Source organism: Ahaetulla prasina, chromosome 14 (genome assembly GCF_028640845.1).
Source record: "Ahaetulla prasina isolate Xishuangbanna chromosome 14, ASM2864084v1, whole genome shotgun sequence".
Taxonomy (NCBI): domain Eukaryota; kingdom Metazoa; phylum Chordata; class Lepidosauria; order Squamata; family Colubridae; genus Ahaetulla; species Ahaetulla prasina.
The window spans coordinates 15,016,460-15,039,394 of record NC_080552.1 but is presented as its reverse complement, the minus strand read 5'-3'; the positions used below and the strand labels follow the sequence as shown (position 1 = coordinate 15,039,394).

The window sequence follows — 22,935 nt, the reverse complement described above, 5'->3', positions numbered from 1 at the left end:
AAAAGCATTTGTTTCAACTGACATGTCTAGATTTTATAGGAGCTTCAGAAGAGGTGCCAGAAATAAGTCGCAAGGAACCAAGACCAGCTTTCTGGCTGTAAATTACCAATTAACATGCTGATCGCTCAATGGTGGCTAGCAAGTTGGTGAGGTCAAACATGGAGACCTTGAGGGTGGGGATTTCAATCAGGATCTCCTTAAAGAAATCTCTTATTTTATTTATTAGATTTTTTAAAAAAATTCTGCCTTAATTAATTTATAAGTAACTTAAGGTGGCAAACATATTGCTATCTGAGTGTGAAAGTATGAAAACGGTTGCCATATTAATATGTCTGTTTTATTAAATAGCAAAGATACTGGTCTCAAATGGCTAGAGGTGGCGCAGTGGTTAGAATGCAGTATTGCAGGCTGACTCTGCATTCCCACTAGCCAGGAGTTCGATCTTAATCGGCTCAAGGTTGACTCAGCTGATCTGTCAACTCGCAAAGCATCCCTGGCCTGTTTTTGAGTTGCCGTAGGCAAGGGGGATGAGAAAACGGCGAAGCAGCACGGCAGCCAACAACAAAAGCACATTCCAGATATCTCTCTCTCAAGGCTGTCTCCCAGGGTTACCCACAGCTGCTGGAGAGGAGTGATTTCTACAACCCGCAAAATTGCTCTGTTGGCGAATGTGACTGATGACAGGGTCATCAGGGTCAAGTCTGGGTCATAAATTACGTGGGATCAGAGTTGGCTTCACTTGGAACGTGCCAACATGAAGCTCCTAATAAATAACTGGATTTCTTTTGAAGCTTGGCTCGAGGCTCATGATTTAATTAGGGCATCCGTCGGAACTCTACACCATCCTTCCAAGGTGGGTAAAATGAACACTCAGATTGTTGGGGGCAATAGGCTGACTCCATAAACCGCTTTGAGAGGGCTGTAAAGCAGTATATAAGGGCTATTGCTGTTTCCTCCATAACAACAACCCTGTGAGGTGGGTGGGACTAAGAGAGAAGGATTCTTTTCCACATACCATTAGACTTCTAGACACAAAGAGGCCACATTGCTTGATTTGCATTGCATTGTTAATTTCCACTTCTGGAATTCTTTCCCCAGTTGGTACCCCACTGCAAGTGATCCTCAACTTGACCACAATTGAGGCCATTTCTGTTGCTAAGTGAGACAGTTGTTACGTGAGTTTTGCCCCATTTTATGACTTCCCTGGTGGATCACTGCAGTTGTTAAGTTAGTAACACAGTTGTTAAATTCAAAAAAAAAAAAAAGGAAAATGAACCGAACGGAACTGATCTTCCGTAAGCAAAGACGACGAAAAGGAAGTTCCTGAAAAAACATCTCACAAAACATCCATCGCTCCCTCCATTTTCAGCGCGGCGTCTGATTAGCATGTTAACATCCCGTCTTTAATAAAGTGTCAAACTTCATAACAATCGGCTGTTATGAGAGCTGTCCAGAGCCGAGAGGCTTCGTTTTAACCTGATGGTTTTGGCACGAGTTCTCGCCTCTGCCTTCTGTTCCTTAAAAGTACAGCTCATCTTTCTGTCTGGAGAAATATCAATTTGTGTCATCTCCACCGAGCGGAATCCTGCTCATTACCGTCAGCAAATTAAGGACTTGAAAATTATTCCTGCCAGGTTAGGAAGGGGGGGAAAAAAACACAGAAAAACACAGCCCTGAGTGGCAACGGATTCCCCGCCCACCCCAGGAAAAGCAACTGGATTTAATCCCCAATTAAATTATTAATTTAAATTAAATTAAATTAAATTATTGCATCCAGTTTTGGTCGCCACGATGTGAAAAAGTTGCTGAGACTCTAGAAAGAGTGCAGAGAAGAGCAACAAAGATGATTAGGAGACTGGAGGCTAAAACATGAAGAACGGTTGCAGGAATTGGGTATGTCTAGTTTAATAACCCCTCTGTGGGGGGCTCCCACCCTTTGGAACGAGCTTCCCCCAGGACTTCGTCAACTTCCGGACCTCCGAACCTTTCGCCGCGAGCTTAAAACTCATCTATTCATCTGCGCAGGACTGGACTAGATTTTAGATTTTAAATTTAAATTGGTTTTAATGGGTTTTATTATGTATACTGTTATTTTTAATTATTTGGCTATTTGGAATAAGTTTTTTAATGGATGTTTTATTTTGTATCTATATGTATTTTTATCTGCCTGTAAACCGCCCTAGGGAGATAGGGCGGTATATAAATACGAATAAATAAATAAATAAATAAATAAATAAATAATAAAAAGAAGGACTAGGGGAGACATGATAGCTGTGTTCCAATATCTCAGGGGCTGCCACAGAGTAGTGGGAGTTGGGCTGTTCTCCAGAGCACCTGAGGGTAGAACAAGAAGCAATGGGTGGAAACTGATCAAAGAAAGAAGCAACTTAGAACTAAGGAGAAATTTCCTGACCGTTAGAACAATGAATAAGTGGAACGACTTGCCTGCAGAAGTTGTGAATGCTCCAACACTGGAAATTTGTAAGAAAATGTTGGATAACCATCTGACTGAGATGGTGTAGGGTTTTCCTGCCTGGGCAGGGGGTTGGACTAGAAGGCCTCCAAGGTCCCTTCCAACTCTGTTGTTATGTTATGTTATGTTAAACATTTTCTACATCATAAGGGTAGTCTTCGATTTACTACAATTGAGCTCAAAATATCTGTTGCTAAGGGAGACGGTTGTTAAGTGAGTTTCGCCCCTTTTTACAACCTTAGGACAGTCGTTAAGTGAATGATTGTGACTGTTAATAACAAGGTCATTAAGTGAATCCAAAGGGAATCACATGACTCTGGGTTGCTGAAACCGCCATAAATAGCAGGCAGTGGCCAACTGCCTGAATTTCGATTGTATGACTGTGAGGATGCTACAACGGTTGTTATTGTGAGAAATGGTCGTAAGCAGGGGTGAAATTCAGCCGGTTCTATCCGGGCTCGGGTGAACCGGTGGTGTCGGCTGCGGGAGGCTCCGCCCACCCACGCAGGCATAATGACGTCACTTTTTTGATGCTATGTGCATGCACGCGCACACATTTGCAAACTGGTAGGGAAGGGAAGTGAATTTCACCCCTGTTATAAGTCACTTTTGTTAAGCAAGTCTGTAACTTTGCGGTGGCTCAGTGGGTAAGGGACGCTGAGCTTGTTGATGGAAAGGTCAGCAGTTTGGCGGTTCGAATCCCTAGTGCCGCGTAATGGGGTGAGCTCCCATGACTTGTCCCAGCTTCTGCCAACCTAGCAGTTCGAAAGCATGTAAAAAATGCAAATAGAAAAATAGGGACCATCTTTGGTGGGAAGGGAACAGCGTTCCGTGCACCTGTGGCGTTGAGTCGTGCCGGCCACATGACCACGGAGACGTTTTCAGACACCGCTGGTTCTTTGGCTTTGAAACGGAGAAGAGCACCGCCCCCTAGAGTCGGCAACGACTAGCACGTATGTGCAAGGGGAACCTTTATCTTTAACTTCGATTGGTCACTAAACGAACTGTCCTAAGTCGAGGATTACTCGTATTCCTCCTCCCTCCTGTTTCCAGCACGGAAGCGTTGTAGAAACTGAAGTCTCTTCTAAAAAAAAAAAACCTACTTTGCCACATCTTGCAAGTGGAGAAATAAAAGAGATTTCAAAGCATGGTTACCAACAGAATATTTATAATTCAGAGTTGACCTGTTGGGTCTTCGGTGCTCTCTGAGCTTGGTTGTTTTCTTGCAGATGTTTCATTATCCAATTAGGTAGCATCATCAGGGCTAGAAGGAGTGGGGGTTTTCTCTGTAAACAACAGCCTCATTAAGGAGCCATCAAGAGCATTCCCAACTGGCGACTGACCTGGCAAGCCACCTGCATATAAACAGAGAGCAGCCCTCCCCTTCTAGCACTGATGATGTCACCTAGCTGGGTAATGAAAAGTCTGCAAGATAACAACCAAACTTAAAGAGCACCCAGGACTGCATAGTAGTTGTCCTCCTCCTCCCACCCCCCTCTGCAGACCCCATCCTATCTAGCACTGATGATGTCACCTAGTTGGGTCATGAAACGTCTGCGAGAAAACAGCCAAGCTCAGAGAGCACCAAGGACCCCACAGTTCCTCCTTCTCCTCCTCTTCTTCGTCTTCCTTCTCCTTGCAAATCCCACTCCCTTCTAGCACTGATGAGGTCACCTAGTTGGGTCATGAAATGTCTGCGAGAAAACAACCAAGCTCCTCTTCCTCCTCCTCCTCCTCTTCTTCGTCCTCCTCTTCCTTGCAAATTCCACTCCCTTCCAGCACTGATGAGGTCACCTAGTTGGGTCATGAAACATCTGCGAGAAAGCAACCAAGCTCAGAGAGCACCAAGGACCTCAACAAGGCATCCTCAAACCACTTCCTTGTGGAAGGGAAGATTTCTTAAGATTTCCAATCAGCACCCCAACATCTGCAGGGCTTGTGCCAACCCTCAACTAGGGACGTTCTGCAGCAGAGATCCGGTCCACAAAGCTCTAATGACACTCCCGATCTGCTTCCGCAAAATTCTGCATTATTCTGGGTATCATCACACGTTTCCATACAATCAAGGGAAAAGGGGGCTGGGGAGGTGGGGAGGGGGAAGGACCCATCCCTGCCCTACTAGTAATGATAACAACAATCCAAGTGCACCCCCCCCTCCCCATTTAATCACCATTTACATAACCAAAGACACTGACGGCTGATTACTTAGTTCCTTTTAACGGCTTCATAAACGGCTCCAAGTGTTTTGCTTGATTGCAGCCCACTTTAGCTGATGATGGCTTCTTCTTCTTCTTTTTTTTTTTTGCTCCTGCAGTTGTCCCAGGCGTCTTAAAAGCCAAAAGACTTCGTTGTATTTACAAGGCTTGGGGAATTAGAATAGAATAGAGCCGGAAGGTACCTTGGAGGTCTTCTAGACCAGCCCCCCCACCACCACCCCGCACTCAAGCAGGAGAACCTATACCGGTGGTGTCAAACGGGCTGGATCCAGCTCACGGAGTGCTGAGATCTGGCCAGTGGTGAAATCCAATTTTTTTTTTACGGTTCTGTGGGGCGTGGCTTGGTGGGCGTGGCAGGGGAAGGATACTGCAAAATCTCCATTCCCACCCCACTCTGGGGCCAGCCAGAGGTGGTATTTGCCGGTTCTCTGAACTACTCAAAATTTCCGCTACCGGTTCTCCAGAACCTGTCAGAACCTGCTGGATTTCACCCCTGCATCTGGCCCATAGGGCCACCCTGGAAATAGCTAAATTTCCAAATCTGCGTGACTAAATGTGCAAAAAAAAATATTTTTTTTAAAGCCACGGTGGCGCAGTGGTTAGAATGCAGTATTGCAGGCTATTTCTGATGACTGCCGGCTGCCTGCAATTTGGCTCACCAGGCTCAAAGCTGGACTAGCGTTCCATCCTTCTGAGGTCAGTAAGATGAGGACCCAAATGGTTGGGGGGCAAGAGACTGTAAACCGCTTACAGAGGGTTGTAAAGCACTGTGAAGCGGTATATAAGTCTACAGTGCTATTGCTATTGCTGCAGTTGCTTGGATGTTGCATTAGGAGCCCTGGTGGCGCGGTGGTTAGAATGTAGTATTGCAGGCTGACTCTGCCCGCAGTCTGGAGTTTGATTCTGATCAGCTCAAGGTCAACTCGGCCTTCTGAGGTGGGTAAAATGAGGAGCCAGATTGTTGGAGGACAATAAGCTGACTCCGCAAACTGCTTAGAGAGGGCTATGAAACGGTATATAAGACTAAGTGCTATTTCCATTGCTATTACTTTTCCTTCCTTCCTTCCTTCCTTCCTTCCTTCCTTCCTTCCTTCCTTCCTTCCTTCCTTCCTTCCTTCCTTCACAGAGGTTAGAATGCAGTACTTCAGGCCAACTCACTACCAGCAGTTCGATCCTGACCGGCTTAAGTTTGACTCAGCCTTCCATCCTTCCGAGGTGGATTAAAATGAGGACCCAGATTATTGCAGGCAATAGGCTGACTCTGTAAACCATTTAGAGAGCTGTAAAAGCACTGTGAAGTGGTATTGTTGTGGTCTGTCAGCAGCCTACGGAGCTGGCAACAGAATTGGACAGTGATGAGGCTGAGGTGAGGCCAGGGCCATCGGGAAGTGAGGTGCGGACTCCAGAGCCTCCAGAGACTGATAGTAGTGAGGCAGAGGAACAGGAGGAGCCTGTTCCTAATGCACGCATGAGAAGAGCTGCCAGAAGGCAAGAGCAGCTCAAGCAAAGAGGATGACTCAGGAGTAGGGCCAAGAGATGATTGGTCTCTCCCATAAGGCTTAAAAGCCCAATAGCGTTTGGGCTTTGCCGGAAAACAATGGTGTAGCTGCGTCTTCTGCTTCGTCTTCTGCTCCATCTTCGTCTTTGTTTTTGTGGCTTCTGGACGCTTGCCAGGAAGGGCCTTTGGCAGTTTGCCTAATTGGACTAAGATTTGTAAGATAACTGAGGAATTTGTGTTGGGAGGCTTTTGTTTTATTTTGAGTTGACCGACGCTGGGAATGAAGTAATTCTCAGCATTTCGAATAAAGTTTGTTTTTCCACGGACTAAGTTTATTACTATCTACTTGGGCCTGGGTCACAACAGATATATGAGTCTAAGGGCTATTGCTAAAAAGGAGATCTTTTTCGTCCAAATGGTTCTGAGAGCAGAAAGAAGATGGATATGAAGGATCCCTGTGGAGTCCCGTCCTTCTTGCTTTGCTTGCTGTTCCTTGCCAATATTTGCTCAGCTTTGACCAAACACACAACCCAGCTCAAAAGCAATTTTGATGCTCAAGATGTTCTCTTCAAATGTTTCATGCCCTGCACGGCTAAATGTGTCTTTGGCAGTTGTGTGATGCATGGCTGTGGGGTTGGAGGGGGAGATGGGCTACATAAGCAAGACCCAACTTCTCTAGAACATCTGATTTCTAGTCCCTATTTAAAAAAAAGAGCCGCAAAAACAAACAAACCAATTTGCTCGCACACTTTCTCGTAACGGCTTCGCTGGGGTTCCTAGCAGATGGTGCAAAGGAAAGGAGCTCTTTTAGATATGGATTTTACTTATTCGTGTATTAATTTTTTCTCTGTTTATTAAATTTATTGGCCACCCATCTTTACCCCGGGATAACGATGACCAACGTTAACAAAATTCATCTTTTTTCCAGGAGGTAGACCTCGGCTTACATCCACAACGATGTCCAAGATTCCTTCTGCTAAGTGAGGGCTGTAAAGCACTAACTATGGAATGGAATATAAGTCTGAAGTGCTGTTGCTATTAACAAATTTCTCACTTCGCAGTGTAAATTATGGCCTCAATTGTGGTCATAGGTTGAGGACTATCTGTGCAGTTCGACGTTTCATTCAACGGTTTTGTTTTTTTTATTTGCATTTATATCCCGCCCTTCTCCGAAGACTCAGGGCGGCTTTATTTATTTATTTTATTTATTTATTTATTCGAATTTTTATACCGCCCTATCTCCCGAAGGACTCAGGGCGGTGTACAGCCAAATAAAACATAAGAATAATACAAATAAAAACAACAATTAAAAAACTTATTAATTAGGCCGAAATTAAAATATCACTAAAATAGTATAAAACCCCATTAAAACTAAATTTAAAACTAAAAACCCTAGGCTAGCCCTGCGCAAATAAATAGATGTGTCTTAAGCTCGCGGCGGAAGGTTCGGAGGTCGGGAAGTTGGCGCAACCCTGGGGGAAGCTCGTTCCAGAGGGTGGGAGCCCCCACAGAGAAAGCCCTTCCTCTGGGTGTCGCCAGTCGGCACTGCCTGCTTACACTATGTTAGCAATAGTCTTCATCCTATTTGTATATTTATATACAAAGTCAACTTATTGCCCCCAACAATCTGGCTCCTCATTTTACCTACCTTATAAAGGATGGAAGGCTGAGTCAACCTTGGGCCTGGTGGGACTTGAACCTGCAGTAACTGCAAGCAGCTGCTGTTAATAACAGACTGTCTTACCAGTCTGAGCCACCAGAGGCCCTAATTGTGACATTACCGTTGTGACAACGGTAATGTCACAATCTCGGGCCCGGATTGAAATCAGCCAGCGATTCATCCCAAAACATAGAATTGCTGCCTCCAAGATAGACCGCATCCATTTTCAAACACAAAATACACCAAAGCAAAGTTGTAAGGTGCCAAAGCAAAGATGATTTTTAGCGTTGGCAGTTGGAGCAGAACTGTTTGTAACAAGGGATCGCTATGTTAACACATTGGAGAGGTTTTTGTTTTTATTTATTCTTGGGTTTTTTTGTTTTTTATTTGGTTTTCTTGCAACTGACAGGAAATCCACGCTGGGAATGCAAAGGAGAGATTTTAGGGCAGAGAAAATCTGGGAGGTGGGGACGGGGGGGGGAATCCTGCAAAGTCGAAAGATACAGGAAGTCCTCCAATTACAACAATTTGTTTAGTGACCGTTCGAAATTACAATGGCACTTGTGACTCCTTTTCGCGCTGATGGCCTCACAATCGTGTGATCAAAATTCAGACGCTTGACAACTGGATCATATGTACGACGGGTGCAGTATCCTGGCATCGTGTCCTCTTGTGACCTTCCGACCAGCGAAGTCAATAATGGGGAAGCCAGATTCACTGAATAACCATGTTACTCACTTAACAACGGCAGTGATTCGCTTAACAAACGGTCCCAAGAAAGATCGTCAAACGGGGGCAAAGCTCACTTAATAACTTAATAAATAACTGAGCAACAGAAATTTTAAGTTGAGGAATAGTTGTACCTACACCCGATGATCACATTTGTGGACCATTTGATGTTGCAATTTTAAAAAAAAGAGGAAAAGATAGAAAGCCAGTAACTACGATTACATAAAGTGTTTTGGCTTGGAAAGGAAAACTGCATATATAGAGAATAACAGAGTTGGAAGGGACCTTGGAGGTCTTCTAGTCCAACCCCCTGCTTAGGCAGGAAGCCCTATAGCATTTCAGACAAATGGTTGTCCAATCTCTTCTTAAAAGCTTCCAGTGTTGGAGAAACTTCTGGAGGCAAGTCATTCCACTGATTTATTGTTCTAACTGTTAGGAAATTTCAGTTTTGGTCGCTATGCTTCTCTCCTTGATTAGTTTCCACCCACTGCTTCTTGTCCTGCCCTCAGGTGCTTTGGAGAATAGCTTGACTCCCTCTTCTTTGGGGCAGCCCCTGAGATATTGGAAGACTGCTATCAGGTCTCCCCTAGTCCTTCTTTTCATTAAACTAGACATACCCAGTTCCTGCAACCGTTCTTCGTATGTTTTAGCCTCCAGTCCCCTAATCATCTTTTTTTCTCTTCTCTGCACTCTTTCTAGAATCTCCACATCTTTTCTTACATCATAGCGACCAAAACTGAATGCAGCATTCCAAGTGTGGCCTTATCAAGGCCTTATAAAGTGTTATTAACACTTCACATGATCTTGATTCTATCCCTCTGTAAAACACCTGAACTGTGTGACTTTAAATGGATACCATCCGGTATTCCTATATACACATCATAGTATTACAAATGGAAATAAGAGACTTCATAACTTCTGTAAGTTTAAAATGGGATTTCATCAAAATAACTTAGGGATTTAAACAGGTCTACTGGAAAATGCCAGAACTCTTAGGAGGCAGGTGGTCTAGCGGTCAATGGGATTCAGGGTATTTGGCCGAGTTCCTCTCCTCTTGCTGATAGAATCATTTTGTGCCAATCTCAGCCCGCCCCGCCCCTCCCCATTCCCCAGCCTAGTTTGCAAAATTGTCTTTGCAAGGAGAAAACCCAGGGGCAATTCTATGCCAGCTTGTGCAGCTTGAAGGAAAGATGGAAAGCAAATGGAACGCATTAAAAATGCACCAGGATCTCTCCGTAAGACTGAGCAAACCTTCGGCTTGAAGGTTGCAGGAATTGAGTAGGTCTAGTGACTAGTCTAACGAAGAGAAGGTCTGGGGAGGGGAGCGGGTAGGTTGGTAGGGCTGCCACAAAGAAAAGGGGGTCAACTTATTCTCCAAGGCACCAGAAGGCCACAAGAAGCAACGGAAACTAACCAAAGAGAGAAGCAACCTGGAATTAAGGAGAAACTTCCTGACAGCGAGAACAATTAATCAACGGAACGACTTGCCTCCAGAAGTCGCGAACGCTCCATCAATGGAGGCTTTCAAGAAAACATTGGACAGCTATTTGTCTGGAATGGTATAAGGCCATGATGGCGAACCTATGGCACGCCAGCCATCGCCTGTTGCACTTCCTGGTTCTGGTGCTCAGATATGCGCCAGCCAGCTGGTCTTCGCGCACATCGGAGCGCCAAAAACCAGAAGAGCAGGAAGCTGAGCTTCCGGTTTCCGTCGTTCGCATGCGCACCGGCCAGCTGGTTTTCGCACGCCAGAAACTGGAACGCCAGGTGACTAGCACGCATGTGCACACTAGAAACTGGAAGCTCAGCTTCCCGGTGCACGCATCCCCACCAGGGAGCTGCTCTTCCGGTTTCGGGTGCTTCCCCCCAAATGCACGCGCACTCCCGTTTCGGCACTCGGTTCTGAAAAGGTTCACCTGTTTGAGAAGGAAGTTGGACTAGAAGACCTCCAAGGAAATGGAAATGTAAACAAGTACAAGGTACTTACTTCCATGTATGGTGGCTTCACCCAGAAGTCAAAAGTTTTTGGATTAAAATACAAAAATGGCTAAAAGAAATCACACACTGTAATACAGAATTGAAACCTGAACTGTTTCTTCTGGGGGTTATTAAAGGAAATTACCCTAAAAGGATTAGATATTTGATTATTCAGATAACCACAGCAGCCAGAATTGTACTTGCACAAGCCTGGAAAATGTCTGCTATACCGACAGACTGTGTAATAATATACAAACAGACTGTGTAATAATAAAATTTTCAAATGTGCAGAAATGGACAAATTTACTTTAGAATTAAATAATAAGGAAGACTCGGAATACTATTTAACTTGGGAAAATTGGTATCAATGGACAGAAATTAAAAATGAGGAATGTATAGAATCAAATAAGATACAAAATGTGTTTAAATATGTCGATTAAGTCGGAATATTTGGGAATAGATGTACAAAGTTAAGAATTACGTACTGTCAGAATGACGTTGAATTGTATAATTATTACGGATGTATTTTGGTTATTGATGTATTTTAACTTGTCTTTTAGGATTTTAAATGTTAATAAAGGTTTAAAAAAAAAGAAGACGACCTCCAAGGTCCCTTTCCACTCTATTATTCTGTATTCTGCTTGACTTCCAGGAACCATTCCTACCAGCTGGCGCCACTAACGCCATTTGTATTTTCCCAGTTCCCTCATGGCTCCAATTTTCCCATCATTCTTTCGTTTCAATAGAACAGGGGTCTCCAACCTTGGCAACTTTAAGCCTGGAGGACTTCAACTCCCAGAATTCTGGGAGTTGAAGTCCTCCAGGCTTAAAATTTGCCAAGGTTGGAGACCCCTGTGCTAGATGATGCTGGCTCCTATCCGGTCTCTTCTTCTCAACACCTTTCCTCTGCCCAGAAATTAGTACGAGGTAGTCCTCGACTTAACGACCACAATCGAACCCAAAGCTGTCATGCTTCCATTCTCCATAGTGTGGCGATGGGAGGCACCATTTGGGTTATTCCAGTCTCTAGCTCTACGGTCTCTGAGTTGAAAGAAACTGGTGACGTTCCTCCCTTTTCTATGAAGTCCGCAGAACCCAACCCAACCTATTTGCTGCTCAGGGGAAACACCACAGACGCCACAGACCGAAAACGAACAACCGGGCCAGGCAAATTTTCTAAAAACCGGTTTCATTCCGGGAAGCCTTTGGGGCCAAGCTAGCGATGATTCCATTTGGAAACGCTCAGAGGCCTCGCCCGTAATAATGGGAGAAACGGCTGAACGTGGGGATTTTGATTACGCTAACAAGATTACTCCACGCAGCTGTGGGGAGGAAAGCAACGCGCGGCTCACAGCCCGTCTGCTAATCCAGCCTTAACAAAAGCCAACTTGGATGGAGATGTTTTACGGGGGGGGGGGGGGGGGGAAAGGGGGGGGCTGGCAAGTTGCCACCGGCAAGCCCTCTCGGGCCACGCAAAACCGGCTTGCGAAAAAGAAATGAAAAGGGGGTAAATATTTGTAAATCGATGTTGTGTGCGCGTGCAGCGCTTTCCGTCGCAACGCACTGCCCGGCAACACAGGTAGTCCTCGACTTACGATGGTTCGCTTAGTGACTGTGTGTAATTAAGTGCCGTTGCGTTTCTGCGCCAACTCAGAAAGCTCAAACTTCCCAAGGAGCTGCTGATGCAGTTCTACAGAGGAATGATTGAGTCTGTCATCTGCACCTCCATAATTGTCTGGTTTGGTTCTGCAACCCAACAAGACAGACACAGACTTCAGAGGATCATTAGAACTGCAGAAAAAACAATATTGCTACCAACCTGTCTTCCATTGAGGACCTGTATGCTGCACGAGTCAAAAAGAGGGCTGTGAAAATATTTACAGATCCCTCACATCCTGGATATAAACTGTTTCAACTCCTACCCTCAAAACGAAGCTGCAGAACACTGCACACCAGAACAACTAGACACAAGAACAGTTTTTTCCCAAACGCCATCACTTTGCTAAACAAATAATTCCCTCAACACTGTCAAGCAATTCACTAAGTCTGCACTACTATTAATCTTCTCATCGTTCCCATCACCCATCTCCTTCCACTAACTTTGTTGCTTGTATCCTTATGATTTATATTGATATTGTTTCCTGATTGCTTAATTGTAGCCTATGACTGTCATTAAGTATTGTATCATTAAGTGTTAACTTTGTACCCTATGACTATCATTAAGTGTTGTAAGTATTGTACCTTGACGAAGGTATCTTTTCTTTTATGTGCACTGAGAGCATGTGCACACAGACAAAATCCCTGTGTGTCCAATCACACTTGGCCAATAAAGAATTCTATATTCTATATTCTATATTCTTTATTCTATATTCTATTCTATTCTATTTTATTCTATTCTATTCCTATTCTATTCTATTCCTATTCTACTCTACTCTACTCTACTCTACTCTACTCTACTCTATTCCTATTCTATTCTATTCTATTCCTATTCTATTCTATTCTACTCTACTCCTAATTCTATTCTATTCTATTCTATTCTATTCTATTCTATTCTATTCTATTCTATTCTATTCTATTCTATTCTATTCTATTCTATTCTATTCCTATTCTGTTCTGTTCTGTTCTGTTCTGTTCTGTTATACTCTACTCTACTCTTATTTCTATTCTATTCTATTCTATTCTATTCTATTCTATTCTATTCTATTCTATTCTATTCTATTCTATTCTGCTCTACTCTACTCTACTCTACTCTACTCTATTATTCTACTCTACTCTATTCTATTCTATTCTAACTTAGTTACAACAGCACGGGAAAATGTGACAGTGCCATTTTTCACCCTTCCAGACCACTGCAGCATCCCCCTGGCCATGTGATTTACATTCGGATGCCTGACAACTGACTCACATTCAGGACGGTTGCAGTGTCCTGGGGTCACGTGACCTCCTTTCGCGACCTTCTCGCAAGCCAAGTCATCAGGGAAGGGGGAGAGGGGGGAACCAGGTTCGCTTAACAAACAGGTTTCTAATTTAAAGAACTACAGTGATTCACTTAAGAAACGTGGGAAGGAAAGTCGTAAAATAGGGCAAAACTCACTTAACAAATTTCTCACTCGCCAACGTAAAATGTGGAGCTTCCATTGCAGTCGTAAGTTGAGGATTGATTACCTGTCCAGCCACGAGACCTTGTAAAAAAAAGGGTCAAACCGTGATTCTTCCTGATCAAGAGTTTGAACTACCGTATTTTGCGGAGTAGAAGACGCACCGAAATATAAGACGCACCAAGATTTTGAAGAGGAAAATAAGAAAAAAAAAGTTTTTGGGCTCCATGTGTCCGGTTTTTGCCCTCCCCAGCTCCCAGGAGCACTCTGCAGGCCTCCCAAACCCTTTGCGCATCTCGTTTTTGGCCTCCCAAACCCCCCATGTGTCACGTTTCTGCCCTCCCCAGCCCCCACGAGCACTCTTCAGGCCTCCCCAACCCTCTGCGTGTCCCTTTTTTGGCCTCCCAACCCCCCCCACGTGTCTTGTTTTTGCCCTCCCCAGCCCCCAGGAGCACTCTGCAGGCCTCCCAAACCCTCTGCGCGTCCCGTTTTTGCGAAAACGGGATGTTCAAGGCGGGGTTTCAGGAGGCCAAAAATGGCTGTATAAGACGCACCAACATTTCCACCCTCTTTTAAGGGGGGGAAAAAGTGCGTCTTATATACCCTGAAAAGTACGGTACCTTACCAGGCATGCCATGTATTAAATCTCCGCAGAGCACAAGGAACTTTGGTCTCGGGTTCAGGCGGTTAATGGCTTCCACCGCTTGCCGGGTGAGCTGCAATTCAGCTTCCCATTCGTCCCCACCACTGCTGCAATCGCCGATGCTGTACGCCTTCATCAGCCCAAACTGAGGATCCGCTCCTTGAATGAAATAGAAAGGGCCCTTCCAGTCCCTTTCTGCTTCTGGAAATAAAACAAAACGGGTGGGGTGGGGGTGGGGGGAACATCTCATTAACCACCAGCACAGTGTTTCTTTTCAACCCTGGCAGCTTTAAGATGTGTGGACTTCAACTCCCAGAATTCCCAAGTCAGCACAGTTTGGTCTAATGGTTGAGGAACCAGGCTCTAAACAAGGAGACGATGAGTTCTAGTTGTGTCTTAGGCATGAAAACTGGCTGGGTGACTTTGGGCCAATCACCAGGAGACAATAAGTTCTAGTCCTGCCTTAGGTATGAAAACCAATTGGATGACTTTGGGCCAATCACCAGGAGACGGTGAATTCTAGTCCTGCCTTACGCATGAAAACCAATTGGATGACTTTGGGCCAATCACCAGGAGACCGTGAATTCTAGTCCTGCCTTGGGCATGAAAGCCGGCCAGGTGACTTTGGGCTAATACATAGATAAAGTTCTTTATTGGCCAAATGTGATTGGACAGACAAGGAATTTGTCTTTGGTGCATACCATCTCAGTGTACATAAAAAGACAAGATACATTTGTCAAGAATCGTAAGGTCCAACACTTCATGATAGTCATAGGTTACAAATAAGCAATCAAATCATACTAGGAAACAATATAAATCGTAAGGATAAAGCAACAAGTTACAGTCATATAGTCATAAGTGGGAGGAGATGGGTGATAGGAGAAGATTAATAGTAATAATAATGCAGAGTTAGTGAATAGTTTGACAGTGTTGAGGGAATTATTTGTTTAGCAGAGTGATGGCCTTCGGGGAAAAAACTGTCCTTGTGTCTAGTTGTTCTGGTATGCAGAGCTCTATAGCATCGTTTTGAGGGTAGGAGTTGAAACAGTTTATGTCCAGGATGCGAGGGGTCTGTAGATATTTTCACAGCCCTCTTTTTGACTCGTGCAGTATACAGGTCTTCAATGGAAGGCAGGTTGGTAGCCATTGTTTTTTCTGCAGTTCTAATTATCATTATCAAAATAATTACCAGGTGATGGTGAGTTCTAGTCTTGCCTTACACTTGAAAGCCAGCTGGATGACTTTGGGCCAATCATCAGGAGACAGTGAGTTCTAGTCCTGCCTTAGGCATGAAAGCCGGCTAGGTATCTTCAACCAGTAGACCAAAGTGGCTCTCCTTTGACACACTTATAGCCCTTCCAAAACTTAGCACAAAGGCCATGACATAGGCTTCATTCTAGTGTCTATTTGAACACAGAGGGTGGAAGCTTCCATATACTGGATTTACCCAATGCACTTAAATGCTCAAGAATCTATTTAATCTTGGCTTAGCTTGCAGTAGGAATCCACTCCAGGTAGCTAATTAGTAAAATATTGCTTAAGGATTCATGCTTGACATGTTCACCGAATTTGACATGGCAAATTCACAAAACAGCACCGGAAACTTCCAAATTTGATACCCAGCATTGTTTTGCAGCCATGTCCCTTTGTATTCACAACGCTAGTTAGCAAATGTTGTCCAAAAGCAACATCTCATTAAAATGCGATAAACAAACTAGGGAAAGCGCTGCGGACTGACAATGCATCACACTGTTTTCTTGATTTGCTAATTTAGTAAATTCAGTTAGTCAGGCTTTCGTGGGAAGGTAGATCAAGAAACAGACATGGCAGGGATTTTAAGAATGTTTTTCTTTTTTTAAAAAAATTGTTGTAGGGTAAAATAACAGAATCTGGAAAATCTCTCATTTTCTCTTTCTCCCTAACCCATCTTTGTTGTTAGTTGCAAAGTCGTGTCCAACCCATCGCAACCCCATGGACAACATTCCTCCAGGCCTTCCTGTCCTCTATCAAGTCCAACTCTCACTTAGCAATGGAAAATTTGGGCTCCATTGTGGTCATAGGTTAAGGATTATCTGTACTTCAGTTCTGAGAAAGTGGAAGCCATAAAAAAAAAATTAAAACTACCCCACTTTGATTAGCTTTGGTATAAAATGGATTAGATGATATCACTCTAATGGCAGAAAATGAAAAGGACTAAAGAGCCTCTTGATGCTGGTGAAGAAAGAGAGTGCAAAAGTTGGCTTGAAACTCAATACTAAGAAAAGTAAGATCATGGCATCCGGCCCTCTCAATTCCTGGCAAATAGATGGGGAAGAAATGGAGATAGTGACAGATTTTATTTTCCTGGGTTCCAAGATCACCGCAGATGGGGACTGCGGGCAAGAAATTAAAAGACGCTTGCTCCTGGGGAGGAAAGCTATGGCAAATCTAGACAGCATACTAAAAAGCAGAGACATCACCCTGCCTACAAAAGTGGATGGAGTCACTGAAGCAGTCGGCGTGAGATTAAATGGACTCCAGAGGATGGTAGAGGACAGGAAGGCCTGGAGGAATGTTGTCCATGAGGTTGCGATGGGTCGGACATGACTTTGCAACTAACAACAACAATAATACAGGTAGGGCCATTTATGACTTGTAGTGAAGATAACTGTAGAGCCTTAATTTATTTTATTTATTTATTTACATTAAAATTAAGACAGGAGGACCTAAATGTCAGCCCAATTGAATTTGCTTAATTCTTTTTAACCTCACAGTGAAAAAGTCCATGAACTGAACAACTATTATCCACTACAAGGTAACACACACCGTTTCCAAGCGTAGGCAGAACAGCCTTCCTAGGGAATTAAATCCAGCCAATTAGTTGCAAAGATCAACAGATTTATTGTGATTTAATATCAAGATTTCTGGAAGCCAGTGAGCTAAACACATGCTTTTTGGAAACCCCTAGTTGTGTTGCAGTTAATTATGTCATTTTAAAGCCAATTCAGCCCAAGGTCTAAATATTAAAATTGGCAACTTCCTTAACATTCTTAAATGCACGGTGCCGATTTCCTTGTGCACAGCATTTATTTACAAATTTTGCCACTGCTACAAGCGGTAATTTTAAAGAATAACGCACAAAGAATGAGATTTGCATTAGTGTATTTTTAGATTACAAACTAAAATATATTGGGAAATAATAGTCTCGTTATTGCTAAGAGTGTACTAGTAACACTCAATCTCAACTTAAAAGTCTCTGTACTTTTTAATCATCGTTCTTCAGAAGCGTAAACATAAACCACTATGTTTCATTATTTTTACTGTAATATAAATTAATTGGAGCACTAGTTGCTCTCTGTAACGTATGCCAAGGATGGAAATAGACTTTTGAGACGTTCTTTTGTGAAATGAGTAAATAACAAAATATGAAAATTATGTGTAGCAATTTAATATACATGGGAGTGACTTTTTACAGTTGATGCTCTTGACAGGCAGTGTTGTGAATCGTCCTCCGGGCCTTTTATCAGACTCCGAGTCTGATAATGAAGATGAACGGCCTGTCCTGCCTCCAGCCCCCGGCCCTGGCCCCATGCCTGGAGAGGATTCAAGGAGTGAAAGTAGCAGCCCAAGAAACCTCACTCATACAGCGTGTGTTCCTTTGGCTCAGCTTTCAGAGCAGGAAGCCAGCCAGGTGCTAGAATTACTCGGGCCTACTCCATCTGACCCCTCCCTTTCCCAGACGCTGACAGCAGATCCAGCTGAAGACAATTTAAAGTGGGTGGACCCTCGCTTCCGGAGATCTGAGAGGCGACGCCAGCAGAAGGAAGGGTGGGGCAGGCCTGGATAAATGCTGAGTCATGGAGCCACACCCCTCAGCCTATATAAAGGGCCTGCTTTTGGCATTCCAACCTTGAGTCAAGCAAAGTCTTATCTAGTTTGCTGATATCGGACCCTATCGCTGAAGTCACAACTTGGACTCCTGCCTGCCCTGATAAACCTCGAAGGAACTTGGCAAGCTGCAGAGGCTTCATTGCCAAGTTTGTTATGAACTTCCTTGACTCGTTCGTCGGAGTGGGGGTGGGACACAACAGGCAGTGCAGCAATCCTTCCATACTTCATCTGAATTCAGTCAGATTAAATTGTCAGGAAATTACATAATAAGAGAGCAGCCAGATGCAATCACATTGATTTCTATTTATTTCTGTAACTGGTGGGTTTGTCACTCACTAGCCAAAAGATTGAGGTAAATATGCTACACAATGTTGAGAATCTATTACCAGTAGTAACCCTGGCAGAATCAATCAAAAGTGCCTAGTTTAACTACACATTTTCTTAAAATTCAAAAACACACTCTTGCATTAGATAACACCTTAATTTTTTTTTTAAAAAATGTATTTAATTAATCCATTGTTAGCTGTCTCAACTGCAGTAGCAAGTATGATTTTTTTAATTAAAATATTGAAAAAATATATTTGGACTCTATAGCAGTAGCAATTACGGGTGGTAAATATGTTAAGTTTCAAAAAAAAAAATCATCAGATTCTTCTACTTTTTACACCAACTATCTTCCAAGAAAATATTTAACAAGATGAGGTTGTGCAGTTCCCCATGAAATAGTTTGAGAAATCGCACAGACTGGGAGCAAAATGATACCCAATCAATCTTCGCTGGAAGACTTAGCATACACCTTTTCAAGGTGCTAAGCTACTTGAGTGTTAACTTGGTAAAGTTTTGTATGGCATCACACACGACATGAGAACCTGGGTTATTTTACACTTCCAACTGTTTCCTGCACAGGGATTAAGCTGGGCAGGTGCCCACAATCTTTGCTTCCTGTCCCGCTCCCCCCTTTGCTTCGTCTTCCATCTGGGAAGGAACAAATTGGGCTTAAACCTTTCCTGTTCAAGCAAGGATTCTATAGGTAGCCTTTAACTTACAACCTACATTAACAGAGTTGGAAGGGACCCTGGAGGTCATCTAGTCCAACCCCACCAAATTTTTTCCTTATTTCTAGGTTGAATCTCTCCTTGACCAGTTTCCATCCATTATTCCTTGTCTGGCCTTCGCGTGTTTTGGAAAATAGCTTGATCCCCTCCTCTCTGTGGCAGCCTCTCAAATATTGGAAGACTGTTATCATGTCTCCCCTGGTCCTTCTCTTCACTAGACTAGCCATGCTAAGAACTTGCAACTATTTGTTTAGTGACTGTTCGAAGTTACAACAGCACTGAAAAGTCACTTATATGACCATTTTTCACACTGGATGATCACTGCGGCATTCCCACGGTCACACGGTCAAAATTTGGATGCTTGGCGACGAGTTCATATTTATGAATGATGTCAAGATCCCAGGGTCATGTGATCTGCTTTTGCCAACGGGGAAGCCAGATTCACTTAACGGCAACTTGCTAATTGAACAACTGCCGTGATTCACTTAACAACTACGGCAAGGAAGACTGTAAAAAGGGGCAAAACTCATTTAACCCATGTTTCGCTTAGCAGTCTAAATTTTGGGTTCGATTGTGGTTGTTAAGTCGAGGACTACCTTGTATTACTTTCTGGGCAGAGGGAAGGTGTTGAGAAGAAGAGATCAGATAGGAGCCAGTTTCTTTTCATTATATCCAATTAATATAGTTATACTTATATATTTACTTATACTTATATATATGCTTATATATTGTATAGTTATTTCATGCTTATGCTTATATATACTGTGTGACAAAATAAATAAATAAATAAAAAATAAAGCATCATGTAGCACAGGGGTCTCCAACCTTGGCAACTTTAAGCCTGGTGGACTTCAACTCCCAGAATTCCCCAGCCAGCAAAGCTGGCTGGGGAATTCTGGGAGTTGAAGTCCGCCCCCGCTTAAAGTTGCCAAAGTTGGAGACCCCTGATCTAGCAAGTCTGGAGGATCAAGAGGGATGATTAAAAACTCATGCTTCCTCGTTTTCCAAAAGAAATGGACTCTTCCACCTTTTCAAACTAGCCGGACTAGCTGAACTACAATGCCCATCATCCCCCAAACACACACACCAACACAGGGACTGAGTTGCTACACCGCAACATTGGGCCCCCTGAACTCTTCTCTCCCATTGTATCCAATGCACAGGGAAAATCACGCTTCATGGTCCCCCACTCCTTGCTTTCCCTTATTAACTTCGGTGCACGCCTATTTCGGTCCCCCAGTGCCCAGCAGTACGGCGCTAATAAGCCTCCGGGCCCGCCGCGCTCCCCTCGTTAAAGGTTCCGCCGCTTTGCATATACGGAAGCGGTTGGAAATTTTAATCTCGGGGAATGCAATGTATAAATCTCGCTATACCTTCGCGGAAGACGCTCAGGGTCCTGTCTCGGGCTTTTAGCAACTCATTCTGCCCTTTCTCAGCCATGGGGAGCGCAGACAGGCAGGCAGATAGGCAGGCAGGCCCCTCTTTCCTTCCCGTGGAGCAGAAGCAGTCCTTACAAAAAAAAACAGTAGGAGGAAAAAGTCAGGAACTTGGCAGGCGAGGGGGGGGGAAGGCTAATGGAAGAGGCGTGGTCTAGGAAGCTAGGGGCGGGGCGGGTACGGCGCAGAGTGCCCCCACCCCTTGGAACAGAGTTGGCGGGGGGAGAACTCAACTCTATTAAGCCCTTGAAGGAATTGCATTCCCTTGCAATGCCTTGCAATGCATTTCCTTGCATTGGGGTAAATTGGGGCATTTCCTTGCATTGCATTTCTTTATAGTTCCCTCGGGATCCAAGCTTCCCAGTGCAGGATTGCTGCAATGCTTGCAATAAAATTGGTTTCCTACTTTTCGCTGCCTTAAAAGAGTGAGGAAAATCCTCAGGGTGGACTCTCACCCTGGTCAGCACTTCTTTACCCTCCTACCATCGGGAAGGAGATATAGGAAGCCTAGCCAGCCGCACAAACAGGCTGAAGAAACAGTTTTTATCCGTGGGCTGTCGGACACCTGAACGTGAAATAACATCATAACCAGGGGTGAAATCCAGTAGGTTCTGATAGGTTCCGGAGAATTGGTAGCGGAAATTTTGAGTAGTTTGGAGAACCAGCAAATACCACCTCTGGCTGGCTCCAGAGTGGGAAGGGAATGGGGATTTTGTTGTATCCTTCGTCCAGGAGTGGGGAGGGAATGAGGATTTTGCAGTATCCTTCCCTTGCCATGTCCACCAACCCACACCCACAGAACCGGTAGTAAAAAAAAATTGGATTTCACACTGATCATAACTACATAGTACGATGGACTTGTAGGGTCAGTGCAACGTGTAACATGTTCACACAGGTGCACTAGGACTGGGTGTTTGGTTAATATGATTTATTGGCGTAGGGATTTTCTGCCTTCGCTGTGAGTTGTATTGTGTTGGGGGTGTGTGTGCACTGAGGGAGCTCAACCTATCTCACTGGACATAGGTTACGCACTGACAATAAAGGTTTGAATTTAGGAGCACATGGGTTGGTTGGGCTTGGGCGGGAAGAGTTCTCTGCTGTCGCGCGGAGGCCGTTTGATCTCTTTGCAACCTTGCCCAGGCAATGAGACAGGAAACAGACGGGGGTGGCCTCCTCCTATTCATGGGGGAGGCAGTTGGGTGTAGTGGTTAAAGGCGCTGGGTTGAAACTGGACAAGTGGGAATGCTGGTCCTCCCTTAGCAGGGAGGTCTGTTGGGGACTTGGGGCCAGTCCCTCGCCGCTCTGTCAATCAGTCCTGGAAAGAAGACAAGGTTGAATTTTAACCTTGTTCTTAATTGGATTTTTCATTGTGTTTTTCATCGTATGTATGTATGTATGTATGTATGTTTTCTGAGGTTTTCGCGGGTGTTTGTATATAGGTCTTTGGTTATTCGGGTATTCTCCCGCATAAAATTGGAAGTGTCTTGGCGACATTTCAACGAAGTCTCATTCATCATCTTCAGGCTGGTGTTTACTGCTTCGTGCTTCATGCAAAGAGCACGAAGAAAAAGCACAAAGCAGTAAACACCAGCCTGAAGATGACGAATGAGACTTCGTCGAAACGTCACCAAGACACTTCCAATTTTACACGGGAGAATACCTGAATAACCAAAGACCTACACACACACACACACACACACACACACACACACACACATATATATATATATATATATATATATATATATATATATATATATATATATATATATATTTATATATATATATATATATATATATATATATATATAATATTATAATATTATTTTTATAAATAACTTAAGGCAGCGAGTACACCTAATACTCTTTCCTCCCCACCAGAACAACGACCCTGTGAAGGGGAGTTGGGGACCGAGAGAGAGAAAGAGAGAGAAAGAGCGACTGGCCCAAAGTCACTTAGCTGGCTTTCAAGGCTGAGGTGGGACTAGAACTCACTGTCTCCTGGTGACTGACCCAAAGTAACGCAGCCAGTTTTTGTGCCTAAGGCGGAAACTTAACTTTCAGTCTCTTCCTGATTGGCTCAGAGTCTCCCAGCTGGCTTACCTGCTAAGGTGGTTAGCACTCACCCCTCTCCTAGAAAAATGAAATATTCTAGGAAATATTAAAAAGGCCACCCTGGATGAGAAATGGAGAAACATGTTTTTTAGGCAGGAAGCAGACTCACTCTTAATAAGCTCCCACCTTCTCAATACCCCACAGCAGATGTCAGCACTTAAGAGA

General features: G+C 44.0%; 1 protein-coding gene across 1 annotated transcript in view; it reads right to left on the bottom strand.

The window, feature by feature from the left end:
* Positions 1 to 20,750, bottom strand: part of CPPED1 (calcineurin like phosphoesterase domain containing 1) — a 31,182-nt gene extending 10,432 nt beyond the window's left edge. The window contains exons 1-2 of the mRNA XM_058157866.1: positions 20,593 to 20,750; positions 14,277 to 14,495 (exon numbers count right to left, since the gene is read on the bottom strand). Coding sequence (XP_058013849.1) covers positions 14,277 to 14,495; positions 20,593 to 20,659 — 286 coding nt within the window. The 5' untranslated portion in view covers positions 20,660 to 20,750. The remainder of the gene's footprint in view (positions 1 to 14,276; positions 14,496 to 20,592) is intronic.
* Between the last annotated feature and the right edge of the window lie 2,185 nt (positions 20,751 to 22,935).